General features: G+C 38.0%; 1 protein-coding gene across 4 annotated transcripts in view; it reads right to left on the bottom strand.

The window, feature by feature from the left end:
* Positions 1-228: 228 nt before the first annotated feature.
* The window catches only part of GLCE (glucuronic acid epimerase), a 109533-nt gene continuing 95948 nt past the window's right edge, over positions 229-13813 (bottom strand). For all 4 annotated transcript variants that reach the window (XM_057303630.1, XM_057303629.1, XM_026478400.4 and 1 more), the window contains 3 exons: positions 13157-13752; positions 9705-9950; positions 229-4248 (listed from right to left, as the gene is read on the bottom strand). In XM_057303630.1, the coding sequence (XP_057159613.1) occupies positions 3224-4248; positions 9705-9950; positions 13157-13752 (1867 nt within the window). In that variant the 3' untranslated portion in view covers positions 229-3223. The remainder of the gene's footprint in view (positions 4249-9704; positions 9951-13156; positions 13753-13813) is intronic.

Raw genomic sequence — 13813 nt, 5'->3', positions numbered from 1 at the left:
GTTCAGGGCGTGATCCTGGAGTCCTGGGATCGAGTCCCGCATTGGGCTCCCTGCTCTGCTGGGAGCCTGCTTCTCCCTCTTCCACTCCCCCTGCTTGTGTTCCCTCTCTTGCTGGCTGTCTCTCTCTCTGTCAAATAAATAAATAAAATCTTAAAAAAAAAAAAAAAAAGAAATCTTGCTGGGCACAAAAAAATCTGAGATTAGAGAAGGAACAAGTATCCAGGTATATTCCTTTTAAGATAAAAACTTTATTTTACAATTTTATAAAGCAGCTTTACATGAAGCACAAACAATCCATTTACTTTGTATAGAAACAAAATACCTTTCCATCTGCAAAAAAATCAAGTTTTGCTGTATAGAAAACTAACATGTGCACATTGTGCTTAAACCGCAAAGTCTGTACAGCTTTACAAAGGACCACCCTTCAGAAGGGCATCCAGTAAACACTTTATTGCATATTTGACACATGGTCTCTAACCCACATGTACAATGGAGGAGAAACAAGAACAACAATTGCAACGAGGATGAAAACAGCAGCTTTCAGCGAGAGTCCGCGCGCTGGCGAAGGAGAGGCCCGCCACACCCGCCACACCTGCCACATCTGGAGAGTTGTGCTTGTGCCATTCGTGTGTTTGCTCACGTACACGGGACGGTTTTTGGATGAAGCCTTTATGTACAACAATTCTAAAGGGTCAAACTTGACCTTTATCTGGAAACTTTTGGCTGGTTTTACAACTGAAGTGGCAACAGATTTAATTTAACATCAAAGTTAACTCAAGGTAAGTGTAAAAACAAACACCCATTATCTGGAAACAAAGAAGAATTTAAAGAAACAAAACAAAACTTTAAAATACCTTCCCCATTCTCTCTAAGCTCAGAATAAGTAAACATTTTACATGATTTAAAAACCTAAAGAACGCTGTCGGTGTTTCGGAACAGAAATGCAATTGATGGTCTTGGGCAGTGTTCCTCCACGTCTGCCCCGCGGATCACCTGCAGCCAGATTATCTGAATGCTTGTTAAAGATGCAGACTACCGTGCTTCGCAGGCAGACTTAGTGGCTTCTGGCATCCGTAGCTCAGTAAGCCCCCAGCTGATCCGGAGGCACCCTAAGCCTGGAGAACCACCGGGGTACACTGGCGGGGCTGCCGCAGGTTCAACTCATCCTCTTAGAAAATTCTGGGATCACAAGAAAAATCGAGTTGCTGTTGCAACGTGGAAGGCAGTGTGAAACCAACAGCAGTGAAACAGCAATGCCATTTCGAGATCAAATGTCTTTCCTTTTTCAGTGGAAAAGGACAGCCACATTGTTAAGGCACTGATAATTTGTCGCGGAAGCAGTACCATGCTGTTTTCATGGATTCCCTTAGTCTGAAGTACCAGTATGCAAACACAAGGCAGAAGTCTGGACCGCTCTCAGTAATAACAAGATGCAGGGCAAAGGGTTTCCTGATTGGAGAAAGTTTATGTTGGGGCACTGAAATAAAAAAAGGAGTCCAGATATTCTTGTAGAGACATCTAATCATGTCTAAGAGCGACAAAGGTCAAAAGCCAGGGGGAAACTTAATAACCCACAACCGTCACGTTGTGGGCAAAAGAGAGTTGTGGTCACGTAACTTCGGAGTTTAAGCTTCCTTTTCCGTGGCCAGTTTACTACTGTCTTCAGTGTACATCTATATTGTCTTCTCTGCTCCTGCTCCCTCTGCCACGAATACATATATTTTGCATGTTTATTCTATTCATACATATGTATATATTTTCTGGTTTCTAAGTAGTGTTGGTAGGCTGAGTTCAATTTAAGATGCAGTATGTAGTCAAGTGCCCATGTGGCTCTTGATGTGCATTTAATACAGGTCACAAACTGCGATGCGTTTGTCAGACTCAGTCTCCTGAAAGTGTGGGGTCTCATATTTCAAACTGTAAGTTACAGTATTGATTTAGTGTACTGTCATACATTCAAACAAAAACAACAAAATCAACCTCGCTTGATTTTGATAATGCCTGAAGCCCTATAGCAGACACTGCCCAGGGGTACGAGGGCTGTGAAACCTATTTACGTGAGGTAAGGTATAGTGGGAGAGAAAACCCAAATAAAGGTCTGGTTACACACGTGCAGCAAATGCGGTAGCATCAATCACTTCTACCCAAGAGCTGAAATAATTTAAAATTAAAATTGCAAAGTAAAAACACTCATGTGCAGAGTCAATGGTCTGGAAAGTTGATGACCAAGAATGATCTAGAAGTAGGGAAAACCTGCTACGATTCTTTTATGTAATATCTGACATAGTGTTTTTCTTTCAAGAGGGGGAAAAAAAAAGCCTTGAAAGGGCAGTGGGAATGGATTAGCTCCTTTCTCCAATAAAATTTCTGCAATGTCCCAAAAATGTCCCCCGAAAATAGACAAAACTCTCAAGTATAGTCTGAAATGAAATACAGAATTCTAGACAGTGACAAAAAGAAACCATCACAGTGGGGGTGGGGAGGGATAGACTGATTATCAAATCTTTACTGATTGTAGATCAAGTTTCATAAAACATAACATTTTTGTGATTTCTTGTGCAGTCAACAAGTTTTGTTTTAGTTGTGCTTACATTATATAACTGTGAAGCCTGAACACTGGCTGTGTTTTTAATTTACACATTTCAGGAAAACCATACATTCAAAATATTCTTCATATATAACAAATTCAAGAAACGCAACACGAAATTCGCCAAGAAATTAATCTGTAGAAAAGAAACATCATTTTAAAAAGTTGCACACAGTCCACTATTCAGGCTGCGAGTACACATTTACTGTATTACAGCACATTTTTTTAAAGTTTGTTTCCAACATAAACATAAATCATCACATTTTAAAAGAGACCCATACTAAGTTTTCAGGTAAGTGCCGGACACTTGGCCAGTAACAGCTACTTACCAGTGTCTTCCCCAGACCCAGAGGGACTGGACTGTTTGTGGAACTGTAGACGGTGATAAGCAAGACAAAGTTAAACATCTCTGTTCAGCCATCGACTAAACACTTTTCTGCTCCAAGCGCCACCTATATTTCGAAACACCCAACTCACAGAATGCAATTATCTCAGAAGACTGGTTTCATTTATCACTTTGATGTAATCCACAAAAACCCAGTATACAGCCTTTTAAAATGTGCCTAAGCTCTGCTGAGATAGAGCCCATGGTTTTTGTGTACAACAGAGGCTGAAAGAGGATTTTGGTTCTGAGCTCTAGTTGTGCTTTGCCCTGCTGCCTTTAAGGTAGCTTTTCCACCTCTTGACAAATTCTTTGAAGATTGGGGACTCATCGATGGTGCTGAGTAGCTGCAGCTGATTGATGTGGGTGGTGTGGTAGTCCCAGCGGGCCAGGTTGGGGGCAATGCCAAGCATGAAGTGGCGGAGGTCATAGATGGTCCCTGAGCCAGTGTCATACAAGGGGAGCATGGCTTTAAGAGATTCCATGCCACGCTCGTACAAGGACCTCGCTTCTTTCCCAAGTTTTTCCCCTGCAGTTTCTTTTAAGTCATACAGCCCAATTAAAGAATACATAAAGCCATTTAAAACGAAAGAGCTAGGTGTGGTTGGATATTCTTCATACCAGTCGTGTTTATTCATAAACACAGCCTTAACTCCATGCTGCTCTGACAGAAACTTGTAAGGGGCTGTTGCCCTTAAAGCTGAACTGAGGAATAAATGGTCTTTTGTCAACAGATAAGCCCTGACTAATGTAGAAATGGCTTGCCCTTGGGCCATGGCAGAGTACCACCCTGGCTCTAAAGACTTGAACCCCTCTCCTAACTTACGGGTCACCATAATTGGCCAGCCACCCTTCTCATCCTGGTTCCTTACCAGCCAATCACTGGCAGCAAAGAATGCAGCCATGTGGGCTGTGGTGGAGATGGTAATGTTGTCGAGGAATCCTTTCCCTTTTGCAATCAACCTAACCACCTTTTTGGGCATGATTTTGGTTGGCTTGACAGCTTTTGTGTTGGAAAGACCCACTCCTTTCCTGAGGTCAGTGACCAGGTCCCTTGTAACCGTGCTCCATGAAGTTCTAGGCCCAATGCCATAGTATATGTCTCTTTCTTTAAAAGCAATTAGTTGGGTATTTGAGACATAATGTACAGTGAAGAGCTGATTCTTTTCTGTGGTCTCTAGAACCACGGACACACTTCCATTTGTCAAGAACTTGAGGTCAAATGAAATAATAAAATCTTTCGTGTTCCCCAGTTGCAAGGATACACCTTCACTGGTTTCTGTAGGGGGAAAATATGCCAACAAAGACTAGTTAGAAGGAAAGCTCTTTGTATGAAAAGTTAATTGCAATTCATCTTTGATAACCACTAACCATACAAAATTAACTCTTAAAATATTTTGTGTCCGATCATCATCATCATTACTTATTTTACTAAAGTTACCATAAACAATTGATAGAATTGATGAGTCCATGATGGCTTGCGAGCATCAGGCCTAATTTACATTAGAGGGTTAAGAGCAAATGGATAAGGTACTTTTGATCAAACTGCCTTTTCTAGATCACAATGCTGACTGATCAATAATCAATGACTGTTCTAATATATCCATTTTATAAAAAGAAAAAAATAACCAAAATTGGCTCAGCACATATTGTGAAAAGCTAGAAGGATGGCTTACATATGAATTAAAATTGTTTTATTCAATTAATATTCAGTAGGTATTTACTACGTTCTAATTTATATATTATATTAACTCATATTAACTCATTTAATCCTCATAACAATTACAAGAGTAGTGTTATTATTACTCTTACTTTATGGCTGACAAACTGAGACACAGGCAATTTAAGTAACTTGCTAAGATACAAAATGTTGAACCTAGGTTGCCTGCTAGTCTGGCTCCACAATACACACTCTTCTTTCTTTCTTTTTTTTTTTTTTTTTAAGTTTGTTTACTTTTTTGTTAATCTCTATACAATGTGGGGCTCGAACTCCTGACCCCAAGATCAAGCGTTGACATTCTCCTGGGTGAGCCAGCCAGGCGCCCCTCCACAATACACACTCTTAATTACTAACTGATGCTGAAAATGATAGGTTTGTTTTCAGATATTTGCTGGAATTGTGAATAAAATTTCTGAAAATTAAGTAATGGGCTCAGGTAGTGAACAAAAAGTGATGGATACTGGGAGAGGATGAGGGAGAAGCATAGGCTTTGGAGTTAAAAAAAAAAAAAAAAAGCCCAAACCCCACAAAACCTTGTTTGAATTGTTTCTCTTCTACTTCCTAAGCTTTGAGATGCTCAAGATGAAATAGCTCTCTGAACTTCAGTTTTCTTCACATGTTAAATAGAGATAACATTACTTTGCAAGGTAATTGGGAGGATTAAAAAAAAAGACAGTGGCTTAGAACAAAGTGCAAATTGATAGTGATTATGATGATTATTATTCTGAAGCCATTGGCCTTCAGAGGCTGATAAAATAGTAACAGCTGTTTTGTCTGGCAAATCATCAAATAGGAAATTTCTCTTGCATATCTATAGTACAATAATGGTGGATACCAGGAAGCTGACTTTCTGAATACTGTTGGTCTGAATACCAAGAAAAGAAACAGCATATTATAACCTCACAGCAACAGCGGCAGCAAGAACAAAGACGACAACAACAACAACAAAAAATAGGTAGTACACATTTAATAAATAACCTTAAAGGTAAATATGAATTCCTTGATCTCTATGAAACTTACATTTTCGAAACACATTCACACGTGTTATCTCATATGAATCTCAGAATAATCTGAGGCTGGTAGAGCAGGAACTACTACTTCCATATTAGAGATGAAGATATGGAACCTTTGCACGGTTAAAAGTCTGCCCAAAGCCAAATGCTAATTAGTGGCAGAGCAGGGACCAGAAACCAGGATTCCTAGACCCAAGTTCAAAGACTGTGAAAAAGAAATGATACTGGATACGGCATTCTCATGAGCATAATCAGTGGAAGAGTTATTTCTCTTAAACATAGCCACAGAATCAGATCCACTTTGAGTCCTCGAGGAAATCTTCAGTGTGTCACCAGCAGCAAAGATGAAATGTGGACTGATGATAGTGTATACAATGTAATTAGCTTGGAGAGCCTTAGCATGTTAAGTTGGTTGCTCAACTCCCCCAACACTGGACTCTACCACTGTGGATATAATTGATCCAAGGCCCTTAATGATTTCATTTGATGGAACAGACAATCATGGAAGTTGTATAAGGAATGAGAACATCTTGATAGACTTATAGATCAAGTGATGCTTTGAGTGACTTTTTAAAAAGTGATTTCAGAAGCATACTTCTAATAAAAATTCATTTTATCTGGAAAAATGTCAACATGCAATCTCTCTCTTAAGCATTTTCCTACATCTATGGTAAAATGGAATCTGACGCTCAATACAACATTCCTGAAACACTGCAGGATTCTGAATTGACTGATGAATCACTCAAGTTTCAATTATATTCAGTAGAGAAGGCTATCTTGAATGCTACTTATTTTTTCATTCTTAGGGTGATGCCTCATTAATACCGCAATATTACTAACCATGACATCCATTCTCAAGAAACTGGATTAACAGTGATCCAACTTTAGAAGTCCAAATGGAAGGAAGCTGAAGAATTACCTATTTTCCTCCCAGAATTCCATTCTAATTCACTTTATGAATACAAATCTAATGAAAAGATATGGTCTCAATTACCTTATGCTTCACTATAACAGATTAGTTCAAAGAACTCAGTAACGAATGATGCCATGGGATGTAACCTTTCAAAAAAACTATTTTCCTAAAACCCCAACGCCACCAGAGGGGGTTACTGAGCCACAAAGAAGAAGAGACGAAGTCCCAATCCCCTACATGAACCAACCAACAGACTATCAGTCTTCACAACAGTCTTGAAAGTCCTTTAATTTCCATTTTCTAGATATACAGACTAGTTAAAGTAATCAGCATCGCCCAAATGTAGCAAATGTGATGTGAGTGTGGTTGTGGCAACCACTCTGGAAATGTAGCGGGCAAGGTCTGAGCTCTACTGAAGGTATTATGCTATCTGGAGACCCCTGCTTTAAATCTATTAGTAGAAAGTTTTGGGTTTCCATTTTTTGAAATCCATGACTCCTCCTCTCTCTGAGCAGTTAAATCTGGGAGTCACTACAAGTGTTTATTTTTGGCATATGTGGTAGTGTATATGTCTCTTTAGGCAACAAAGGATGATAAACATTTAAGAACAATCTTTATTTTTTTTTTTATTTTTATTTTTTTTTAAGATTTTATTTATTTATGTGACAGAGAGACAGCCAGCCAGAGAGGGAACACAGCAGGGGAGTGGGAGAGGAAGAAGCAGGCTCCCAGCGGAGGAGCCTGATGTGGGACTCAATCCCCGAAACGCCGGGATCACGCCCTGAGCCGAAGGCAGACGCTTAACGACTGCGCTACCCAGGCGCCCCTAAGAACAATCTTTAAATCAATGTTTTCACCTGCAACACAAACCATTATCATTCGTTTTAATGAACAGGTTCACCAGGTGCAGTGAGAAGTCCTCCCTACTCAGAACCTTGAGGAATAATACCAAGAGATAAGGGCCAGCCAGAAGAAAAGAAGCTCACAAGAGGTCTGAAAAAGAACGGCTACACAGAGACAGGGGAGAAAGTGAGGTCATGGAAATGAAGTGGAGAGAGTGCTTCCGGAAAAGGAAAGTTAATTTAATAGAGTATAACAGGTATAAAGTTTCAGTTCACTCAATTTTAAAATTGTGCAGGAGAACAAAACGTTATTCAACAAACAAAACAATAAAAATATGATGTAGACCCATGTTCTGGTTCTTTCTCCTAGACAACTTTATTTCCTTTCAGGGAAAAAAATTCAAGGCCCAAAAAGAAAAAATAAAAGGCCAACAGCATTTGGCTCCTGGTCCTCCAGAGACTCACCTCATTGAGGCCTATGCTTTTATGTACAGTTTCAATTTCTTTTCCACAGCGATTCCCTGAATCTATCTCCCATAAGTCTATACCCTCTGAAAAGCCTCATCTCCCCGTACTTGTGCTTCAATACAATAGTCTCACCTCTTTGATTCCTTTCTCCTGCTCTGAGCAACAACTCCCATGTAATTTCAACTCACTTGCCCTCAAACACGTGGATCAAATCCACCCCCAAGCATGCCCAAGATATCAGAACAAGCACCCCATTCCAGTTGGCACACTCCCACCAACAGGGAGTTCCAACTGTGAGTAGCTTGTGTTCCCCTGGCAGAGTGACTATTACAGAGTTCTGTCCCCCATATATGTAAAACCACCTTAGGAAGTAGTTTTATCTCCAGCCATGGGCTGCAGAATGAAGAGGTAAAGGGAGGGTCCCTCACATAGTATGAGGAGACTTATCTTTTGTATTATCCAGGGCATCCAGAAGTACACAATGAAATCTAATGCTTTAAATCAGATAGAGTTCAAAGAACTGTTCTAGAAAACTTCCTAGCATTTGAGGCGATCAAGGTGAGGACTGCTGTTTTCCACCCTAATCCAGACATTATTAATAGTGCAAAAATTAGCTCCTCAAGTACAAACAAAACAAATGTCCTTTTGCAAAGTCTAATTTTCTGCTACAATAACCTCTTAGGTATCACGAACTACATATTCTTAAAATATCTCCACATACTTTCTCACCAGTCAAGCAGAGATGCTCTATGTACTGGAATATCACAGAATACCATAGGAGAAAAGAAGTTCTAGTCACAGAATAAAAACTAAAGGTCACCCATTATTTGCACTGCATTAAGCACTCATAAATCCATTACTTAAGGCCATCCAGAATGAGTAGATTTGTATTGTGGCTTTCAAGGTCTGTGAATTACACAGTCATCAATAAAGGACAAGAAGAGAATACAAAAGAGGTCCTATAACCTTTTCTCTCATTTTATTTACAACTGCAAGGTTGGTGGGGCGGGGGGTGGGGTGGGGTGGGGGGTAGAAGGAGTTCTGTTCTTGACAACAGTTCCCCATAGAGAATTAAGCCTAAGGTGCTAACTAAAATTATTTCACTGTCTTTTTAAGTAATGGACTCATTAATTCTCATGGATATTGATTAGTGGAGAAAAATACATTACATCCTAATTAATGAGACTGTCTTACTAAAAGGGGAAATGTTGCATAAAGTTAATTTGATTTTATAAATGATTTTATTAATGAAATGGTTTTATATGAAGTTTGAGACAATCTATTACATTAACAAACCTCAATATGAGAAGCAGGCCCGGTTGCTAATGCTATAATACCTTGAAAAACTAAAAAGCTGCTGATAAAAAACAGGCAAAGGAAAGGATGGCTCACTCTATAAAGAAAAATTTCTACCTTAGTGCAAAACAGTTGAAAAGTTAAAGAATTAAGTGCTGTACTAAAATACTAAAATGAACCGAGGAGCATCATTCCTGTGGGACACAGGTCCTTGGAAGGAGATACATACCAGGTAGTAACCTGGATCTTAATAGTCAGTCTATGGTCTGGCTTTTCACACAGTAAATATTTTTTTTTATAACCTTGAATTTTTAGCTGTTCTTTTTCTAGGGATTTCACTTGGGTGACACCATTTGTTTCTTTATATAGATATAAAGGGTCTGCTAATGTGCTTTTTAAAACCATAAAAACAATTTTAAGGAAGTATCAGGTGCCATAAATCAACATAAAATTAGCGGGCATATATAATAATACATCACTTACCAGGAGCAATGAACTGTTTAACATTGGTGAATCTAGACTTCTCAGCCACACTAGCCATAAAGCACCCCTTTGGCACAGTCCAGTCATTAGGCTTGCTGTTTTTGTCTCTGTCTTCTGCTGTTTCATATACCTCGATGTGAGGGGGTTTCTCAGTTAGATTCTTGCTGTAATGACTTAACCCATACTGTGCAATCTGGATTGGGTAGAAATAGCCTTGAGGTCCCCACTGTGTAGATAAAGGTACACCTATAAAATAAAGAAACAAAATAAATAATCATGTCTGGACACTCACAAGCGTATTCTGAACTCCACTCTACTGGTTTACCTCTGAGGCATGTTATAGGCTTCTCTGCAACTTTTAAGCTTCTGTATTATACTGTTTTCATAATTATTAAAAACTAGCACTAAATCAGATATGAAAAACAAATGAAGGCTTATTCACTCTCATTTCCTATTTGTTGACAGACAGCAATGCAATGTTGTAGATCATCTTTTAAGGATTGACTTTTTACATGTGTAACTTTTGCTCATAGGTATAGATGTCCTGTTTCATAACCCTGCTTGACACATTCAAATTTTGTACAATTTAAATACATGTAGATAATGTTACCACAGGTTCACCCTAAACATTAATTGTGAAATTTTCCTAAATGTTTGTATTACATTCAAGTTAATTACATACTCATTTCTCCCTCCAAAGTCAAGATATGGTCTAATACCTATGCCATCCGATGGCTAAAGTAATTGCTTAAGGAGCCAGTTATGACTAGGCAACTTAAAGTATAAACACAGCTCGTAATTCTTTTTCATATCCTTCATGTCAAAATGTAATTCTTGAGAACAAGGTGTGTTTTTTTTAATGAATTAAAATTGCCCATTTAACCACGGATTTTTGACGTAATTCATTAATGGATTACCTCTTATAAGAAGGTTCTAAGCAAAACTTTTAAATGTTCGGTATTAGTGTTTTAGTAATTTTCTACATGGGAAATACAGTAATATTACATTGCACAGAGTACTGTATTGTTGCATCACGGTCTATGTGTTAAGAGATGAGATCCTCTCTGTAGTTCTAAAATAAATTAACAAGCATCAGATGGGCACAGCAGAAGCTAAGCACCTACAAAACCGTATGTGTGATGCCGTTTCAAAACAGTTTAAGGATTTCGGAACCATAAGGGCTGAGAAACCTAAGCTACAGATAAGCTCTTGACTTGTATTTTTTCTCCAAGGGGAGGCTTTTTTCCCCAAAAATTCAAATAGAATTAGTTTCACTTAATGAAAGGAAGGTTTATACAATATCTCATTAAAGATGGGTGATAACTGCAACAGTGTACAACCAGCATAAGAACTGATAGACTGATCAAGGAACAAGAATAGCAGGCCAGAAACATACTCTGTTATTCAAAATGTTTTAACATAACGATAAAGACTGCATCATGAATCACTGGGGGAAAAGATCATTCAATATATGTGAAAGGAAATATCTGAAATTATGCCCTGACCTTGTACCATTTACCAAAATATAAATCAATTTGGCTGGCCTAAAGAGCTGAATGTAAAAAAACATAATCCTAATACAACTATTTGAGAAAATACAGATGAACAGCCAGCTGATCATCGTGTGGCAATGACCTTCTAAGCATAAAAGGAGAAGTACAAAAATAAAAATGTGTGTTAAGTTCAATAAATAGAACTAAAAACTTCTAAAACTAACAAACCATAAGTAAAATGAAAGACAACCAAATTGAAGAAAATAACAAATGCAACAAAGTATCGTTATCCTTACGATATATATAAAAAAGTTCACATGAATGTTTAAAGAACCCACTAATCACATTAGAAAAAGGGGAAGTGAGACAAAGATTTTATGAAAAGGGTATGTGTTCTCACTGATGGTTACAGAAAGCGAATGATGAGATCCTTTTGTAAACAACAGATTGAAAAACAATGTCCCGTGACAGCAAGAATGGGGTGACAAAAACACCTTATGCTCTGCTCCTAGAGGCACAAGTAGGTTCAACCTTTTTGGAAAGCAGTTCAACAAAATAGATCAATTTATATTATTTGACATGGCCATTTATTTCCTAGGAAACTACTCCTAGACTATAACTAAAATAGCAAACAATGAATTATGAATATCTGTACCATTAAGTATTAAAGCAAAAAAACTGGAAATGACCTAAGTAGCTAACTAAAGAGAAGGTCTGCAAGTATTACACGTACCATGACATATTCTTACTATGAATACTAGTCATTAAAATATTCAATAAATATTCAATAATAAGGGGAAATAATCAAGATATTTTAGATGAGAAAAGGAGAATATAAAATCAACTGTACAGTATGATCCCAACTTGTTTAAAAAATGTGTCTCTACAACTACAAAAAGATTGGAAAAACGTATCAAAATATTATTTAACAAATGTTATGGGTACCTTTTATTTTTTCTTTAGCATCTAAACATCTATTAATTTTACACATTTTACAAAATTTATGTGTAAAGTTTTGGTGAGGGATATCTTTGAAATCTCTAAGAAAACATTACCATCCTGAACACTGTGTATCATTACAACTATGTTAAGACACAGGCCTACGTACAAAGACCTCCAGACAATATACAAAAATGGTAATAATTACCTTGAAGTGGTATAAATATAAGTGAATTTGGTCCTTCCTTCTTGTGAACATTTGGTAAAGATATTATAAAAAAATAAAATATTAAATATTAGGATAAAATATTAAAATATTAGGATATTGAAATCATTTTTTATAGACTGAAGAAAATAAAATGAAATTTAAACTAAGCAATCTTAAAACACAATAAGCTTTTTCCTCTGGTTATATGATATATTTTAAAGTCAAATTCAATTTGGCTTTCTGATCAATCTTCGGTTTGAAATATGAATTCTAAAATGTACTGATAATACCCATAAGAAAGATTTCAAAGACAATGAAAGAAAATATGTAATAGACTATAGGAGCGTAGTAATATAAAAGTTCAGAAAAATGGTGCCTATGTGTTGTTCTGAGGGCTTTAAACCTCCCTCCAGAGATGATACCTGGCTGATGTGGCTACAAGACTGAACTGGATAGGCCCACTGGTCTCTCACGTTCCCATCTCCTCTCATAGGACAATTACTGTATATTTTAATGCAAAATTTTTAGAGATGCTGTGCCTTCACCTTACTGGTGAGAATTTCAGATGCTGAGGCAGGTTAATGGAATAATCCTATTTGAGTAGGTATGCTCTTCTTGTAGCCCTTAAATCACATCATCTAGAAAATTGCCCCAGGTTCAGACTTCACCTGTTCCTCCTTGCTAAGTCAGAGTGACAAATGGTCTCTTGATAGTAAGCTATGTATGTACTTGCTAGATAATTAACACCTACAACATTTTATTCCTCAACACAATCAGGACAGAAAAATGCAGTGGAGCAGACAGATACCAACCTTCAACCCCACTTATGCACTTGACTCTGTCCCGGACTTCCACATTGTAGCCTTCAAAGGACATAAACACACCATCAGGGTGATATGGGGCTCTCTGTGCATAGACTTTGGAATAGCTATGAGAGAATTCAAACCGATCATAGCCATCATACTGAACCACCTTTCCATATACGTCAAAATATTTCTCTACCCAAGTGAATGGAAGAAAGACTTCATTTCCCTCTCGTCTCCCTTTAATTGTGTGTTCATCATTTATGAGACAGTCAATTTCTTCATATTTGAGCCCTAACACCTTGCTTCCCCCATTGCTGTTGAAGCTCCCAACAACAGGGGGTGCTTTCTGCTGTTCCTGAGGGAAAGCCTCTTCAGACTGTCTGGCCATGTGGTTCACATAGTTGTTACTCTCAGATGCGGCTGCTCTTTTTTCTAATCCATCCACTCTGAAGCCACTACTCAAGTGCCGTGGAAACTGGATCGCTTTATCACTGGAACATTTATTCCACAAAAGTACTGTGACCAAAGTGAAGAGTGTGCAGATGATAATCAAAGTCTTATAGTTGACCCGAGCTGCCAAGCAACGCATATTCACACCATACCTATGGAGGCAAGAAGAAAAATTCATGCAAAGATGTACTGCAGGCATTTCATAGGATAAGG

Source organism: Ursus arctos, unplaced genomic scaffold, assembly GCF_023065955.2.
Source record: "Ursus arctos isolate Adak ecotype North America unplaced genomic scaffold, UrsArc2.0 scaffold_28, whole genome shotgun sequence".
Classification (NCBI taxonomy): domain Eukaryota; kingdom Metazoa; phylum Chordata; class Mammalia; order Carnivora; family Ursidae; genus Ursus; species Ursus arctos.
This window is presented reverse-complemented; position numbering and strand designations above follow the sequence as displayed.